Consider the following 18,733-nt stretch of genomic DNA (forward strand, 5'->3'; position numbering starts at 1 on the left):
TACTGAAGTAGTCCAGAAAAACAGGTCAAGTTAAACTGTTTTCTGTAATCTTCAGATAACCTGAATTCTTTGTTGAATATTATAATTCCAGGAATTATAAACTTGATTATCGTATGAAAACATCCACACAATGATATGTCGAGCTGACACGTGTGATAATTTTAGGATCCAAAGCTCTTTTAATATTCAGCTAGTTATTTTCTCAAGCCGGAAAAATAGATGTTATTGTAACTTTACTCTAATTCTCATGCATTTAATAAAGGTTCTTTTTGATGTTTGCATGGGTTTTCTCCAACAGGCACCCTCGTGGCCTACTGCTGGTTATTACTTAAATTGGTGTATATCATTTAATGTATTAAATGAAGAAGAGAAAATAAGAACACCGCACAGCTTTTCTTTTGTCAAAACTGTATTGTTTTAACCTTTCAGAATGAAAGATTTTTCACAGTATCAAAAGTGAAGTATAATAAAAAACAGAGAAGCCAACATACACTTGGCTCTTAACGGTACAGTATAAATCTACATTCCAAACTTTTAGGATATTGTCTTGTAGTTTAATATAACCTGGATAGCACCAGAGATCGTGTAAAATATTAAACACAAAAAAAGTTCAAAATAGATTAAAAAAAAAACATCATCTCATTCATGTCAGACTAAGGAAGAATTTTGTTTTAAATAACCCAAACCTCCCCCTGAAACGTATTTCATCTTGTATCTAAAGGGGTTGCCCAGCTAGTAGAGAAAGACGATGGAGAAAGCCCATATGACAATGTAGTCCACTTCCCAGTTCTGGGAATGGGTCTCCAGCATCTGAAAGGTAAAAGCAGTACTAGTACTGGAACAAAAATGCACTGTCAGTTACACATCACTGCTGAAGTGGTCACAAAAGGACACAACAGGTAGCCTTGAGACAACAGAAAGTTTACGGAGGGATCTGGACAGTGACGAACAGTATTGTACCATAACTGCAAAAGCTCTGCTGCTTTAAGTGCTGACATAATACAACACAACTATTTGAGGCTGTCATGCAGTAAAACAGTCTTGGAAGTACACAGAAAACAGCATCAAGGTATTGGACTGACAGCAACAGCATTCTGGGTACGGCAACAGTAAAGAATCCTATCCGAGACCGCTGTGTAGGAGGTATTTAGTTTCTGTAAAACACTGAAATCCATGTTGATTAAAATGTACTCTTGAACAAGAGGTTAGAGTCAAATTAAATTAAAAGGGAAGTGGGGAAAATGAAGCCAATGTCATTCTAAAATTCCATGCAACAATAAGAGATATCCAGTATATTCTCAATACATCCATATTTTCAAATGAAAAATTAGAAACTTTGTTTCAAATATTCAACATTGAGAGAATTTCAAAGATTTCCTATTAGTGTTCTAATTCATGTCAGGTTTGTACTTCATTATAATGACTTATTAAAAGCTTTAAGGTCTTGTCATGGAAGGACTATTACAGGTCTGCATATTGAAACCAGTGTCAATTGGAAGCATACGTGTTCATATTGTCCTGCAAATTTACAGAAAGTCTTTTGTGGTAACTATACTGACACTAAGGATTCCACTCACTCTGAAGCATCAGGGTCCTAATTAATGCTGCACAAGATGTATCGTCTCCAGTGGTGGAAAGAGACCAACATTATGTTCAATTCAAAACCCCTACCACCACTACACAGCATCAAGCTTCACAATAGCAGATGTGAATGAGACATGTGTGGTACATTGTCAATCCAGCCTTCATCTAGTAATAGAAATGAGTGATCAAAACAACCAGCAGATGGCACTAGTTTTCAATTTCTCTTATTGTTCAAGAATGATGAAAACCAGTAAAAGGGTCTCAAAGCAATGTTAAATTTTTAGTGTGGTGGGATATTTCTAGTTCCCATATGACCATGATCGGCTCATCCAAGCAAGGTGCATTCACCTGTTGTGAGAATGAGTTTGCCAGAATACAATAATTTACCAATTTTTAGTCTCCCTAAAAAGTGCTCTCAGTTTGTCCCCTCTGCGCTCAACTTAAAGTAAAACTTAAACAATTTTTTAAATTGTTGAATTTCACTGTAAAATTTTTTAAAATTGGTAAGAATACGTAGGAACAAACAACAATGATTTGAAGAAATAAAAAAAGAGTTGAAGATCACCAAGAAGGAGGATCTGAATAAGAACAGGACATTAAGAACGTAACCATTTGCTGTAACCTGATGCAAAACTGGAGATCTGCTAATTGAAAGCGCCAGACTGGCAGATTATTTTTTAAAAAGCAATGTCTGCATTTAGCAGCGACTGCTTGCTTATTACAATACGAGTGAGGACAGTATAACATGGCCCCTGAACACACAATGGGAGAAGGGCAGTGGGCCTACAACCGGCAGAGTCTTCAGAGCCATTAGCAAGCTAATGTTGACAGGCAGTTACGCTTGAGGGGGCAGGCTGCAGCCGCTGCTCCTCTCTTCCGAACACGTGACACGAACTGGCTGGGAGATACGTGGAGTGTCACAGGTGGTGAATGCCTCAGGGCCCCGGGGGTAACTGGCCACAAAACAAACGTCCCAGAGAGGATGAAGCGGCTTTGGAAAAGTTTCCTTGGTGTCTGTGGTGGAGGATTCAGCCCGCTGCCAGTCCAGCTGCCCGCGGTGATTTTGGTGTCACGCAGGCCGCGGTCTCGGGATGCCGTGGAGGTGAGGGTGGCGGAAGTGGCGCGGGAGGAGATGAAGAAGGAGGTGTGCGCTGGGCTGTCTGTTCTTCTGCTCGTGTGCTTACTGAGCTGCGTTCGAGGGAACCTTCTTGAGGCTGAAGTTGGACCAGTTCACAGCCACTTTCTGTCGCGTCTGTTTGGCAGAATCCAGGCAGAACCTGAGCACGAAGGAAAGCAAAAGTTCGATTAGCATACTCTGACGGAGCGCGCGGCTCTGCACTGCAAGGGACGTGTCGGTGCGGATTTGTAGGTTAACTAAAAAGAGTTCACTCGGGCCAGGAAATTCAAGTCAACAGAAACTGTATGAGTGTTCCCACAAAACACGTATATAATGGTCTGTTGCCTATTCTTATAAAGAAGAGGACTTCATGGATTCATCTCCTGCCATCAATATAGAGTAAAACCAATGGTGCCAGTACTACGACCAACGCGAATATGTCTTTCACCAAAAAGTTGACACCAGGCAACTTCCTCAGCGACTGAATTGACTCAAATCAAAGGAAAAGAACTGAAAGATTCTGGCAAGGTGCAGGTATAACAAGTTTTATGTTCTACACTGTTAAATCTGGTCAATTATGCACTTTTAAAATAAATACTATACGGAACATGCAGTCTTAGTCAGGATTGTGGAAGATTTGAGTAATCCCACTAATGTGTCTTTGTTGTCCGTTACAAAGAAAGTCTAACGGAGGCGATACCTCTTGAAGTATTCAACCTCCCGGTCGATTTCATCCATTTCGGTCCCATCCAGGTCTTTGGGGAGGAACACGTCATCTGGGGGAAAAAAGAAAACGGTGACACTCAGATGTCAACCGCAGAACAACAGCAAGGGGAAGGAAGGGTCTTGTGCTCTGTTCAAGACACGCAACACCGGGAACAGGTAAAGACTCCTGAACAAAGCTTCACAGCCGAAACAGTGTTTCTTTCCACTACCTTTCAGCAAGGAAGCCTACCCAAACCTCATCAATCAATCAGTCAATCAGTAACTGACCTCAATTACAACCACCACCGTGTTTCGAACGTCATCGCTGGAAACAGAATTATTTGCATACATACGTGTCAGAAAGCCATGTCTCCCAGTCCTGGAGCCCGCCTGCTTCTTCTGGCTTTCATTTCAACTAACTTCTTAATTTATTAAACTTGCTGAACCATCGGGCTGAATTTTATTTTTATTCCCCACTCAGCAATCACCATCTCAAATATTCCTATTTATGTGTAGCATTCATGTGTAGGAAATACTGCAAACAGAGCTCCATTTCAACTTTGTTTAAAAAGTGATGTTCTCGTACAGTTTTCTAAACAGCTTCTAACTGGTATCAGTTAATAATGTGCAGAGACAGGTGGCTCCCATAATAAGCAATATTGGTGATGCCTGGTAACAGTAATTTAATTCAACCAGGTTATTGAAATAATAATAAAAATAGTAAGGGTAGGTCTGAAGTCCAGCATATACTATAGGCTTCATGATCCTTTATAATTGTTCCAATATTTGTAAAAACCCAAGCAAAGCACATAGTTCAATTTAAAGGTTCAAATGGATACCAAGGTAAAGTGCATTTCAAACTAGTAACAGAATGCACTTTTTGTACGCAAATGGTTGTGGGATTATGGAATATGCTACCCAGCCTATAACTACGCTTCTTTCAAGATGAAATCCCCGGATCACAAGGTGACTAGAAATATAAATCTAAAGATCTGAATTCATCTCTCGGCATTACTTTCCCGAATATCCTTTGTCAACATCCTGTGACAAGCACAGGACCAACAGACTTAAATCAAGGGGCTAAGGACATTTAAATAGCACGAGCTGCACTGCTCACAAAATTCACTGCTTTCCCAGGTTCAAGGTATTTATGCCAATCTGAAAAACTAGAGGCATATAATGTAATACGTAAAGTATTTGTAATATTATAGAGCCACCACTGGTACTTGGAAGCAAGACAATATCTGTGATTGCAACAATTCCTATATTATTTTGATACAAGAATCTAAAACATAGCCTAAAGATATTTCTCGATTTTAATTTGTAGCACTTACAAACTGCTGTTTTTACTTGAGAAATTGAGTGGCCATCACACTAGCTCATCGGAATAAAGCTATAGGGGACGCAGGAGTTCGTCTTACCAATGGAGCTGCTGGACTTATCCATCTTGCTTTTGCTCTTTTTGCTCTTTCCTCTAGGCTGCTGGGATCCGGCAGCAGTGAGGAAATGGACTCGGGCCTCAGGTTCCAAGTCCGGCCTGGCTCCCGCCGTTGTCTCCTGGCTGTCAGCTCCGTTCTTCTCCGGCGGCCGGCAGCCACCAGAATCGGGACCACCGAGGCCTGGCCTGGGCACCTTCCCCTCCTCGGGCCTCTTTGCCAGCGGTGCATGGCTTTTCTGGGACTCCCCTGCTGCCGGCGGCTGGGCGGGTTGTTTGGGACCTGTTTTGGAGTTGCTCCCCGATCCCGTTGCTCTCGCTGGGGTTTCCTTGTTTTTCTGGAGCTCACTCCCAGTGGCCGACTTGGCAACTTTAGCAGGCGCCTGCTGCTGCTGCTGCTTCTTTCCTTTCCTCTGCTTGCCAGCGGCCCCCGCGGCTTTTGCGTCGGGACTCTCCTCCTTGCTCTTCACTCCCAGAGCTACCCCCTGCTGGACTGGAGACGTGTTCCTCCCGGGGCTCCTCTCTGGAGAGCGGACGCGGATCAGCTTGGAGAGGCTGGGCGTCGCGTTGAGTCGCTGCACGTCCTGGGCGGCCAGACCCTCCCTGCCGTTGACCAGGTGGTTCTTGAGGCTTCCCAGGGTGAGCGGGGAGAGGTCCAGGTCGATCTGCTGCAGGTCGGAGGAGCCGTTGAGGTGCGACAGCAGGTGGTTGCCCTCCAGGGTGGCAGCCTTCTTGGGAAAATCGTTGACGTCCAGGTTGAGGTCGTACATGCTGAAGGAGGCGCGGATGGAATCCTTGATAGTGTTTTTGATTTCCTCCAGCCGGCTGGTCAGGAAGCTGTTCACTCGCTCCAGCTCCAGCTGAGGCCATTCCAGGAGCCGGCCTGCCTCTGTCTCCGCTGCAGGAGCGCCCTCTTGTGGTTGCCCCGGGGGCGAGGACCGGGCATCAATGCGTAAGGGTTCTGCACTGCACTGCTGGGCCTTTTCTTTCTCCTGCAGGGGGGCACACAGACAGCAAACGCCACTTATATCAGGGGGCACGTTTCCCGTGTGCGAGTGCAGCATTTTATGACAACGGTACAAGTAAAGGTCAATTCTGCGCTAAAACGTATAAAGAAGTAACAAAATGTTTTGGCTGAGGAGGAGGAGGAGGCTTGAAAAAGGCGACTCAAAGGCCAAAACGTTTTGTTTCTTACTTCTAATTTTCTGGGTGGAATTAACCTTCACTTGTTGCTTTGCAACTGACGGGGCTCCCAAATTGAACGTCTTCGATCGTTTTAGGACAATCCTGATTATTTTACTACAACACCACAGCACGTTAGTTCTTTCTCCCACTACAGCAGCTATTCCTGTACAGTTCATCTGCCCAGTATAATATATTTCTCTGTAGAAGTGTAAGCGCACTTAGAGGCCACGTTACAGATGACTACATTCCATACAGGAATTTGAAGGCTTATTAAAAAAATCCAATAACAGAGATTAAAAAACCTGCTGGGAGACTGATAACTCTAAACATAATAAGTACCTGCAAACAGGAATGTGCACAGTGAGAGTGAGCATCAGCTCCCACAGTAGTAGTAAGGGTTATAAACATAAGTACTGTCATAAGTCCTTGCAGTATAATCATTTTAATAACGATTCGGGGAATAAGAATACCTTCTTCTTCTGCTTGTGGCGGGCTCGCTTGGCGGCCTTGGCGCTGTTGACCGGCTTGGGCTCGGTGCTGTTGATGAAGTCCAGCAGCTCGTCCACGTCGCGGTGGTCGATGGCGCCGGGCGCCGCGGGGTCCGAGTCCTGGCGCGGGGGCAGCTCCTCCTTGCGCCGCGTGAGCCGCGACCGCAGCTTCTCGCGGATCTCCGCGTAGTTCCGGCTCGTGGGGGCGGCGGGAGGCTGGAGAGATCGGAAAACAAACACCCTTGACTGACGTCTCCCTGCTGCAGGTTAAAACACATTGCCGGGATAATGACAGGCTTCTTTCCCCTTAAGTCCGATGGAGATCACTTAAATGACGCAAACGCTCCTGTACTCGTTTTTAACTTCAACCACATATCCCACAAAACATGACACAACATCAGAACACCTGACGCTCATTTCACATTCATTTCGGTTCCTTTAAATGTCAGGATACATGATACAAAAGTCTGATGAGGCTGGTGTCTACCAACTCGAAATATAGGCCAACGTATTATATCCGAATACAGACGGCACATACCTAGTGTTTTCCATTATCGTAAGCTAAGTGCGTCACAAAAACACCCCATCTCGAATAACAGGCAGGCAATGAAGTCAGTCAGCTCTTTCATATGAAAAGCCATACCTTCACCCCTCACGGAACAAGATGCTGTGTTAGTACTGGTTTAATCATCACGCTAAAAGTCAAACGGTTAGTTCACTGCTGTCTGAGCTCAAGTTGTGCCTGTTAAAAAAACGAACTCTTAAAATTTCCAGTCCTACAAAGTCCAGAACAACAGTTTCTAACAACTCATTAATAAGGCTCACTGGCATCTCGGGGAGACAAGATTGTTAAATGTTAATGTTAACTCATGGGGCAATCTGACGGGAGTGGTTAACCCACCTTCAGATTCTGATTTCTCAGCTCCCATTCGCCGTAGTGAAGCCTTACCTAAAGCTCACCCAGGAAACTCACCTAAAGACCACTGTATTGAAAGGAAATAGCTCCTACTAGGACGAATGCATGTTCATTTAACCCAGAAAATAAAGAGTTGAGGAATACAGACACATATAAAATAATGCTTATTTACACAATTATTAAATAGCCCTATATTAGACAGAGGAAACTGAATATGAATAAGTCTGTAACTGTATGGTCTAAATATGTTAAGGTGACTGAAAAGATGGTAATAAATGTATGGTCCTGTTGGGATTGGGTGCCCTGCGGTCAGAAGTTGGAAAGTGTTCAATCCGGGCCAGCCGCCGGTCGTGCCAGCCCCCCGGCTGACAGGCGGGCTCGAGCTCCCGCGGACCCCCGCGGTCGTTTCGGGAGCGTACCGCGTTGTGGCCGAAGAACTCGCAGTAGCAGCAGTCGCAGTACTTCCCGTCCTTCTGGTTGGTGGAGGAGGAGGCGCAGGAGCTCCTCTCCGAGCTGCTGTCCTCGTCCTCGCCCAGGCCCTCCTCCAGCTCGCAGGGCGGGTGGCACACCGCGCCGGTGCCGTTCGCCAGCTTGTGCCCTTTGCACGCCTGGTCCCTGCAAGCAGACAGGCAGCTCTGGGCAAGGGCAATCAGCACGGGCAGCGCCAACGCGCGAGCCAGCGATCTGGGTCCTTCAGGGGCTTCACGGATGAAACACAGCTTGCATTAAACCCCCCCCAGAAAGCGGTCTTTGAATCCAAATGACTTATATTTCCACCAGGTAGATATACAGTTGTGAAGGCAAGAACGAGTCTCAGTATGAATTCTTCAGAAATGAGTGTGACTGATCCTTACAAAACCACCTTGCCCCAAAGATAAATAACAGGAATAATAAACAAGGTGCAGGTCTGTTATGAACTATATAGTAGTGTTCACATTTTTAAAAAAAAAAACGAACCTGTTTCTAAACGTGCCCTTAACTGACAACGAATAACACTGGTGCTCACCTGCAGGCTCCAGACGACACGTGCCCCGCACTGGGAGATGTGACAGTCCCATTGCTGTGCCCGTTACAGGGATGGCCACATCCTGTTGGCGAGGGGGCCAGTTTAGTGTGCTGCGTGTTCGCTGCCGGAATGTGGGAGTTTTTGCACGCTCCCGGCTTGTGTAGGGAAGCGGGGTTGTCCGGTCCGGCTGCCATCTTGGATACTGGCACGTGGAGGTTCGGTACCAAAGGGGTGAACGGAGCGTGTGCTGCTAGCCCGGGGCTGGGAGAGGTCACGTGCACGTGCTGGCTGGAGGGCTGCTTGGGAGGGAGCAGTGAGGAATGCTGGGAAGACAGCCCAGTGGGGCTGTTGGGCGGCACAGCTAGGTCTGAGTGCTGATGGTGCTCAGTGGAATGGAAGACCTCACCTGCGAAAGACACACAAGAGTTCGCATCGTGGCAGAACTACTCGACAGCGTATGACCTCAAACTACACAACTGCAGAACAAGCTGTATTTTTACTCACAGAATCATTCTTTCCTTATTTAAAAAAAAAAAGATTCTGACCCCAGCAAAGCTCTGTAAGGTGTTTTTTCGACCGATGGCTACTAAACTACACCAAATTGTTTCTTTATAAAGCCTGTCGAGTTGCAAAAATGCAACAGCTTCTGCCTTTAGTGTATCATCTCATACACGGTGATGAATTATCAGCAACGCCCATCTCAAAATGCAATGGAGAAAAACAGCAGTGATGTGAATGTAAGGCATTCTCATTTTCTGCTTCTTAGCTCCACATCTCACGTAATGAAAATCTGACGCAGCAGCAGTGAATTACAATAGCCATTGAACACAGGAAATGATGAGCTCTCATCTCACCTGGAGGGGTGGGCCTCCGGCACATGGACTTCAAGTGCTTGGGGGTGGTCTTGCACAGATCAGAAGAGGTAGAGAGAGGAGACCCTGGAGCTGTCGCACTGGAATTCTGGGAAGCTGGATGACTATAAGGACAAACCTTGGTCCCAGCAATCTTTGCAGATTTCCCTGGGGCCTCATGAGAAGGCCTTTTTTCGTGGCAATGTGGTCCCCCTGTGCCACCTGGAGCAACACAGACACAGCATTTAGAGTCGCCTAAGGGAAGGATGAAAAGAGCCTTGTTTTGATTGACAGATTTGTCTGTAGCACTGCAGTTAAGCACACAATTATTCCGAACCACCTGTTCCGTTAGCAGCGGTACAGGAGGAAAACCATGCACGGCACGATTCATACAAAACCGAAATCTACCGCAGGAATCGGACTAAACAATATGACCCCCGTGCATCTGTGTGCGTGCTTCAGAGACAGACAGGGAAGGCTGGGGGCATCAAGACATGCACAAGTGCAGCTGCTGCACCGACGTGCCCGAGCGGTACGGCGGGCTCCCTGACCTTGCGGCGGGTGTGTGGCCGCTCCGTGGTTGCAGTGCGCTCCCCCGTTCGTGTGAGCCGAGTTCCACAGCCCCGAGAGCTTGTGTGCCGACAGGAAGGAGCTGGGGTCCCACTCCACGGAGCTCTGCTCCGGATAGCCGTTCCCACAGCTCTGAGACTTGCAGGAGGAGTGCGACAGGGACACCTGCATCGGGGACGGCAACATGGCTTTAGCCACGGAGGCTGTAGCTTTCCGTGGCTGGCACTGGAGAGGGCAGCGCCGAGGAACATGCCGGTCACGCGTTCGAAAACGAGCCTGTGCAAGGAGCCTGAGCAGACACTGCAGAAACTGGCAAATACATTTGACAGAGCCAACATGCTGAGGACTGGCGCCACTCTGACACCTACAGCTGGGAACACTCCCTGTCGTGCTGAAACTATAATAATCATAAACTGGTTTAGATCTGAATATGAAGTGCATATAATGATGCAAAGGAACAAGTAAAGGTTTGTTCCATGCTGAAAAGAGAAGAAAAGAAACAACGTTTCCTCTGTGGAGCCTTCTTCAGGTGTGAAGATGTGACACTCGAAGAAGGCTCCACAGCCGAAATGTTGCGTTTCTTTTCTTCTCTTTTCAGCACAGAATAAACCTGTACTTGTTCCTTTGCAGCCTACGCATGCTGACGCAGCTACCCACTAGAACCTCATATATTGATGTCAGATTGCATGATGAAAGTGCTACTCTGGGGTGCTTTGGGGCCTCCGGGGACGACCAGCACCACAGAAACGCAAGGGCTTGTCATGAGGAGACGAACAGGAGGCGTCGGCCACTGACCGTCAGGGCCTGCTCCTGCATTGCCCTCCGCTCCTCCTCCTCCACAGTCTTCCGGCAGCTCTGGCAGATCCACAGGGGCACCTCTCCCAGCAGGGACTGCGAGAGCGCCGGCACGGCGTCCGCCAGCTTCCTCCCGGGGGCGTCCTTGAGCAGGGCCTGCGAGAGCGCCGGCATGGCGTCGCCCAGCTTCAGCCCCGCGCCCGGCAGCCCGTTGGCGGGGTTCGCCCCCCAGTCCTTGAACTCGCGGTGGCACAGCAGGCAGCGGGTGTGCATGGGCTGGGCAGCAGCGAGGTGTAGTGGCTGTGCAAGGACAAGACCCCCCCCCCCCCCACTGTTAGTTAGCCCAGCTCTCTCCACACCCCGCCCCCCCCTCGCCGAACCCAGCACAGCACCGTGCTGAATAACACGCACCTGCACACATCAAACACACCAGTGAGAAGCTGCACACTTCCACCCCGCAGAATAACACCGACCTGCAAACACGGCTGCGCTGAGCTGAGCATCTCAATTAGCCGGTGAAAAAAAAGAAACACACTGTGCTTTGAAAAAAAAAAGTGCGCAAAAAGGCTAGTTAATCCTCTACAGCTGAAGGTGCTGGTAAATAAGCAGCAGGTTCGTAAGATGAAACAGTTCAGGAGCACATTACAGCAGAAGGCACAAGTGAAGACAGCTGCTCTTCTTTCACTTTCTAAATATAAACTGAAACTTATTTTTTTCGCCTTCAAAGAGCTTCATCTTCTGCAATGTTTCCTGTTCCAATGTTTATCTGACAAGACACCAGGTGCAATAAGGGTATAGATATTGCTATAGATCTATGTATTACTTTTTTTGTTTTCTTGTGCAACCAGTATGGTGGGGAGACAGTAATTTAGTCTTGTTTTAATTCTGCGAAGTGCGGGGAAGAATTCAGCTGTTTTGCTGAAGCAGTCTGAGCCTGCGGGATTGCACACTTCACACACAATTCTGAACACCACCTGTCGAGAGTAGCCCTCTCCTCCTTGTAGCCTGAAGACTGTCATATGAGGATCCAGAACTAAAAAAACATCTTTGCAGGCTGCAGCTTAAACACATTTAAAAGAAAAATAAATAGGGGAAGAGTCTTAAAAAGTGGTTGAGAGCTGAAGCAGAATTGGAAAAAAAACATGAAAAGGCAGCCATCAGTCTTTCAATGTTTATGAACAGTGACTGGCATTGCAAAACTGAAAAGGCTGCACATCATTGTACGGCAAACATCTTGCAACTAAAGTTACTGTTGAGTCTTGTAAAACAAACTTCTATTGCCCACAACTGGACCCTATGCAAGTGCTCAGACGAGACACTGAAACAGTGCTACATACAAAGCATCCCCCTGCAACAGGCTGTCCAGTCCAGCATCTGTCTAAGCCTCTGTAAAGCACCAGTTGAAAGATCTGAGGAGCTGGGGAAAACCTGCCAATTTGGTCCAATGAAATCAGTAAAGAACTGCTTGAGGTTGTTAAGGATAGAGCTGAAGCAAACATCTGCACGCACACTAGCCCTCCAGGAGCTGGGTTACAAGCCCCTGCTCTATACCTTCAAATGTAGGATTAAAATCCAACGTATAAAAACACTCTTAATAGTTTAGTTGAGTTTCTATAAAAACAGAGCCACTAACATTTTAATAATACAGGTGTTCTCTCCAACACAAAAATTACTTCGATAGAACGTATTTTTTCCATTTGTGACACGAGGCAGTTCAGAAACTTGAATTCAGTCTAATTAGAAAAATATCCGTGCACGAAGTGAATGAGACATTCATCTACAAAAGGCCTGTACATAGCATGCTTTTATTTCCCAAACTACTGTAACATAAAGGCAATGAAAAGACGGAGTTAAATCATGCACATGTGTGTATTTCTGCCATCTCAAAGTCATGCTTTCTCACGATGACATAGAGCTTGTATGTAACTATTGCAATTTACTTTACAACCCTACTTTTTTTGCAGTGTCACAGGATTCATCTTCATTCCTTAACTGTGGTGCCTGCCCCCAAACCCACCACCATTTCTCTTGACTGAATTTAAACCCTTTTTACACCAACTTGTCATTGGATTAACTTCCCTGTGCTCTGGAAAATTTCTGTCAAGGACTCAAGCAAATTGCTTATTAAATTGAGCTATGCTGAATTCATATTCCTGTTTTTTTTTAAAACAAAGATTTCAGAGACTCCCAGTAATATTTTTCATTAAAGTATGCAATAAATTATTCCATACTACAGGAATGGTGCTGCAGCAATCACGTTTTATTCTATAGTTCATTACCTCAGCTGCAGACAACAGCTTTAGATTGTTAACTTGTCTTCAATTCACACAAGAGCAGAGAGAGAAGGTTCCATTAAAGGCAATGCACCAGGAGATGTGTGTACTGTAAGAGGTTTATGACATTTAAAGTAAAGTAACACGGAGCTACACTCACCAGCGGGGAAAGCAGAAACACCAGAGAATTCAAAAATACAGTCTTTGACTCATGCTTCCAGTTCATCTCTCATAACTCCAACCCACTTAATACTCTATACTTCTTAACAGGAGAGTTATAAAGGTCTTATGACTAACCAATTAAAAGCAGGAGCTTGCAAAGAATGTGGAGAGAAGTTTTTTCTTTCCTTATACCACTGTGGTGACAAAACCAATTTTTAAAACAAGGGCAATGACTGATCTAAGGCACAAAATATTTGCAGGAAGGCTGAAATAACAATATATTTCTAAAGGAATGAAAACCAATGATATCACTCTATACAGGAGCCACACATATCTAAACAATCGTCATGCAAGCTGACTGATTTTTACAGTGTACTCTGAAACATTAAATACATGAGCCCTTAAAACAGAAGGGTTTAGGGCAGCAATAGTATCTTAAGCACTGCATAATAATGTACAGAAATCTGACAGCTTTCCCTTTCAATTCAAAAGGAATTTCATTTTTTCCCCACGAGAAAATATCTATAAAAAGTAATCTTGCATGTTTGTGTTTTCACTGTACCCATTTCAATTTATTTTTATGTATTAAAAATAAAAAAAATCCAGACTGCATTTGGCAAGCAGTCAGTTCTTTTCGGCCTTGTTGTTGTTATGCTTAAATATAATTTTAGGTTCAACAGCGTCCCTGTCTACTGCACGACACAACACACAACACTCTCAGTTAGACAGAACAGTTTCTTTTAAAAGAAGGGACCCCGTTTCAAAGGGGGATTTACAGTACTTAACAGAGTTTTACTGCCATCCATACAAAACAAACAATATCTTCATGGAAAAATTTCTGCAGATCACCCTGTATGAACAGAAGTCAAAACAAGTAAACAAGCCGATAGCATTATTCATGACGTAGGCAGGTAATTTCCGGATTCAAGCCGCAATGGCTCATTGAACCAGAGCCTATCCTGGTTTCCTGGTGTCAAGTGAACAGAGAGCCCAAGACTCTTCTCTCCCACGGGTGAGACATCAGTCAGTCGCAGGACCCCCCCCCCAAAAACGCTGGTCCGCATTCATGCATCTGGGTGGACTGGAGCCATGTGGAAAAAGTACAACAGCGGTGTCTGCAGCAGGGACTCGAACCCACAACCCACTAGTCAGGAGTCCAGAGCCTCATCCTCTACGCTGCACAGCCCCCATTCATTATTTTAACCACCCCAACCTGAGGGTCTGCTGAAAGCAAGAGGAAAGTCTGCTTTGCCAATAGTGAATCTGAAAAGCACCGGAGCAAGCGAGCAGGACCGCAGGGAGCAGGGTGGACAGTGGGAACCGCTGGAGCACAAGCCCGCGCGGACAGGGCGCTACGCCCGCAGCTGTTCCGACGGGCTCCCCGCTCGCTCTGCGGAACGAAGGCAAGACAGAAAGAGCTTTTTCTTCCCCCCCCCCAGCACGGGTGGGGGGTGGTGTTCTTCCAGGGATTCTTGGGCCCGGAGCCAGCTGCCGATTACACGGGCAACAGCACGCTGAACGAGAGGGGGTTTGGCTAAGGCCCACAAGTGAGGTCTGCAGGGCAGGAGAGGAACGGGTCAGGAACCAGGCAGCCGGGCCATGGCAGGCCATGGGAGTGGGTGATGTAGTGCACGAATGTAAGAGATGCCATGCCGCTGTGATACCCACTACACACCTGGCATACAGGAACTTGACAGAAGTTTAAGGTCACTAGCCTACCAACTTGAAACCGACACTGTCATTTTGTTTTTCAAATCTAAATGATTTGCCAGTGCCTGGATATTTGACAATATACTTAAGCAAGAGAAGACAAACCACTGTTTCTTAGCTTCACTGAAATATCTCATTTTGTCCTGAAAAGAAAGAATTACTAAACCCTAAGCCCTGCTCTCCACTGGACAGATTCAGTATGGAAGAATTATTCGATTTTCCCCCTCCCTATTTGACTGCAAAGGGAGAACACTTTCAGCATGAATTTATAACAGGCAAAAGGTAAAAGAGAATAGCTGTGTCTCTAAGTGAATGCATTTTGTTACAGTCACTGCTATCAAAGCAAACATTTCTTCACCACACTTTCACTGATTAATACATATGGGCAGACCCTGATTCTTTTTTTAAAGGCAAAGGAATTTCAATTAGAGACTCCCTTGCTTGAAAAGCAGAACCTTAGCGAACTGTGGCCAGATGTTACGCTGTCACATATCGTCACATTCATCAGTAACACTGCAGCAGGTTCCACAGTCCAGGAACGGGCATAGGTGATGAGGAAATTTGAAGCTCAGCTTTGTTGGATATTAACTTCCAAAATGTTAAGCAGATGATGCCACTTGCCCTAAAACTAAGGGTTAGAAAGACGTAAGAAATGCAGATAAGGACATTTTTAGATTAGATTATTATTGCCATAGTATTTATTTCTTGATAATTCTAAAGTACAACCATTTACATGGTAGTAGAACTATTTGATAACAGCAATCTAAGCAAATGAAAGCTGCATTTACAATAAACCAGCATTTTTACGATACAATATTTTCACTTTGTTGAGCACTCTTATTCCTTAAATTTCCTGGAGCCTATACAGTTGTTACTTTCACTTTCCAACTATGAAAATTAAAAGCAGTGTCAGTCCCATTTCAATGGTGCAGTAAAATGATTAATGCTGTAAAATATAATGGCAAACAGCTTGTTGCGGTTTCCTTCATCGACAAAACTGTAGCTGTAAAGTGGAGATGTTGCATTTTGCTGCAGAAATCTTTCTCGTCCTAACAGAACAGGTGACGCTCAAGGGCCCATTTGATGAATGAGATCAACCAGACTTGGCAAAATGCAGAATTGTGAATTTTGACAGATGATCAGTTTATCTTCTAGAAAAAATGAAATGACTTAGTTCTGCACATTTTAATCAACTCACTTACAGCTGTCATTCATGATGTGACATTTCCACCTGGTAATATCAATAAAAACAGCTTCAATCTTTTAAAACTCATAAAGAATTACTGCTATTAATGAACTCGGCTAAGTTTCAGCTTCTTCGCTGTTAGTTGCGGAGGCAGACTGGAACAACTCTGAACGATGAAGGTATTTTCCCACGTCTCTGGGCAACTAAATAGATGTGCAGATAAAACACTCTTCTGGTATGAGAAACAATAAAACAATTCAGTTTCCTGGGCAAGGGCTGTCTCTGCCCAGTTGTGTGATCCACGGTAACTGTAGCTGCTTGCTCGAACACAGTGTCACAGAAAACAGGTTTGACTGCCCTCAGAAGAAACTTATTCTCCTTTACACAAAGTCTCCCACCAAGGTTATCTTAAGGAAAGGATTTTCTTTTTTTCAAGACCATAGATGGCACGTGAACTTGAACAGACTACAACAGAAGCCCCTGCGCCCGCTGGCTTTGTGGCTGAGCAAGAGTACAAGTACTTGAGGATAAAGTACCACACAGTCCCATTTTTGACTGTGGAAATCACAAAGCACATTATCATGAAAGCTGTGGCTTTCCAAGCAGAAGCATGGCATGCTCTTTCAGGTATGGCGATACCAACAGTTAAAAAAACAGTGGTTACCTTTCTAGGTCCTGTGGTCTAAAAGTAGTATTTAATGTGCTTCTCTGAAACAGGAAAAGAATTTGTAATTCACTTCTTTCATATTTCATCTTAGAACCCGATTTAAAATAAGATCCAAAACACTGAACTGAACTTTAACGCATTTTAAAGTCTAAGTCGGTCTACTAAAAATATTATCTAATATCTAACATGCTTTAATCACGCATACATCTATGCTATACTTCCTGAATACCTGCCAGCTCAAACTACGGTCTCCAATAACAGTTATTTCATTCTCATCTCTTTTCCAGGGCTGTAATAGCAAACAGACTGTCATTTTAGGAGTCCTGAAACGGTAAAATTGCTGATACACAGTCTTCAGCTGCTATTGAGAGCTGTGCAGTGTTTGTCTGAAAAGCCATTCACTGAGGTATAATTTTGTTGTCAAATTAGTATATAGATTGATCTCTAAGAAAAAAGCCATTGCAAGAACAACCTGCATATGAAATGCAATACTGTAAACGTCTGCACATCTAATTGGATAGACAAAGGTGACATCCATAAAAATTTTAATTACTGTTTGCGATACCTCGTCCGCCGATCTGGCAAGAAGCACCTTCTCTAGAGACGAATGCGCAAACCGTCGGACAGATGTCAGAAATTCATCGCGCACACACCTACTGCAGACGGCGGCATGAAAACTAACGTGCAGTTAACGGGTTTCTGATATGTCTATAAGGGTAATGCCTATAATCCTCCGCAATTTGCAATTTTACACACACACACACATACACATATATATATATCAGCCTTTATTTAAAAAGTAGACTACAAGAAGAAGAGAGTTTCTCACCCTCGGAAAACACGCACATTATTTCTCGGCGTGGTCGTGGGTGAGCATCGCCACGCGACTGCGTGCTCTCTGTCCGGCCGAGCGCGGAGCAGCCTCCGCACCGCCCTGCAACTCCCGGCTGCGAGACACAGTATCGCCTTCACCTTGCCCGGCCCCTCTCAGACAGGCACACACTGTATCCTCCGAGGTGCGTTTCTACCCGAAAAGAAGCATCCTTGCACCCCGGTCAATACAACCTCTCGAAAAGAGGCGCAGAATAACTCGTACCTCGCCAAATTTAAAAATGCACGGATAAATGAGCTGAGCTGAGATGCATACATTAAAGATGTAAGAGACCACTGCATTGCACGAATCAAACTATCCATATATGCACGTACAAATACGTGTATATAGCACAGCTTACACTTACCGTCAGCCTGAACAGTGTGCATGTGTCTTATTTATTTAATTTCTCCCGATCCGCCCCATCCAACCTATAAGATCGGCACGTATTAGATCCTTAACGCAGAACATCCAGCAGCCAGCAAACCCCACAGAATGCATACATGATATGTGCGTTGTGCAGAAAGAGATTTTTTTTTACCTGATTCGGCTTGGCCAGCCTGTCCAGTCCCGCATCTCCGCCACCGCCAGCTGTATCGCCGGGAGAGACGGGGCTTTTCGCTAGACTCTGCTGTCCTGTTCCCAGCTCTTTATTCCCAGCTCCCTGCTGCTTACTTTTCTTCCGAGCCATCCTACAAGTTTCAGCGATAACCTTCGGCCCAGTTTGTACCAGTTTATCCGGTGGGAAAACCACACTTTCGCTTCTTCCAGCAGCACAAGCCTTGCCTACCTTCTCCGGGCAAGACAACAGCCAATATGGCGGAGTACTGGCAAACACTTAAGTTCAGAGGTCAACCAAGTGTTGGCAAAACGGCTTCACTTCAACTTTAGGGCAGACAAGTAAGTTCTCACCATTTCTAGTTGGGGCAGAATGCACACATTGAGTCTGTTTATTATTATTATTGTTGTTGTTATATATTTAATTATGTTTATAGTTTAAAAAATTTTCCCCATGATTGTCAATGTAGCTAATTAATTGTGCCATGAAGAATTTTATAAAAGTGGTTGGAATCCTGTACCTAATTGGAAAAAAAAAGGCTCAGTCCATACAGCTAGTGAATAGAGTAAGTGTCGCAGACAAAAAAAGCAAAAAACAAAAACTTGCAAGCTCTTACCCACTGACAGCTCTCCACACAACTCTGCCACTGTAAG

General features: G+C 45.2%; 1 protein-coding gene across 2 annotated transcripts; it reads right to left on the bottom strand.

Annotated features, from left to right (window-relative positions):
* Positions 1-391: 391 nt before the first annotated feature.
* Positions 392-18,328, bottom strand: fam193b (family with sequence similarity 193 member B). 2 transcript variants are annotated; one of them, XM_088932843.1, is made up of 10 exons: positions 18,063-18,328; positions 10,653-10,952; positions 9,839-10,022; positions 9,291-9,509; positions 8,437-8,842; positions 7,850-8,045; positions 6,497-6,730; positions 4,828-5,833; positions 3,402-3,477; positions 392-2,861 (listed from the first exon to the last, which is right to left on the bottom strand). In XM_088932843.1, the coding sequence occupies exons 1-10, from the start codon at positions 18,210-18,212 to the stop codon at positions 2,765-2,767; spliced, it is 2,868 nt and encodes a 955-aa protein (XP_088788969.1). In that variant the 5' UTR covers positions 18,213-18,328; the 3' UTR covers positions 392-2,764. The 2 variants fall into 2 exon arrangements, with proteins under 2 accessions (XP_088788969.1, XP_088788968.1); XM_088932842.1 differs by having other exon boundaries at positions 9,291-9,542.
* Positions 18,329-18,733: the final 405 nt, after the last annotated feature.

Source organism: Atractosteus spatula, chromosome 14, assembly GCF_055471065.1.
Source record: "Atractosteus spatula isolate fAtrSpa1 chromosome 14, fAtrSpa1.hap1, whole genome shotgun sequence".
Taxonomy (NCBI): domain Eukaryota; kingdom Metazoa; phylum Chordata; class Actinopteri; order Semionotiformes; family Lepisosteidae; genus Atractosteus; species Atractosteus spatula.

Excerpts from the sequence above, each read along its gene's own strand:
- fam193b (XM_088932842.1), bottom strand. The coding sequence starts at position 18,212 with ATGGCTCGGAAGAAAAGTAAGCAGCAGGGAGCTGGGAATAAAGAGCTG. Across the intron at positions 9,543-9,838 it reads GGCCACACACCCGCCGCAAG|GCGACTCTAAATGCTGTGTC; the intron begins GTCAGGGAGCCC and ends TCCTTCCCTTAG. Across the intron at positions 5,834-6,496 it reads GCCACAAGCAGAAGAAGAAG|GAGAAAGAAAAGGCCCAGCA; the intron begins GTATTCTTATTC and ends GCCCCCCTGCAG.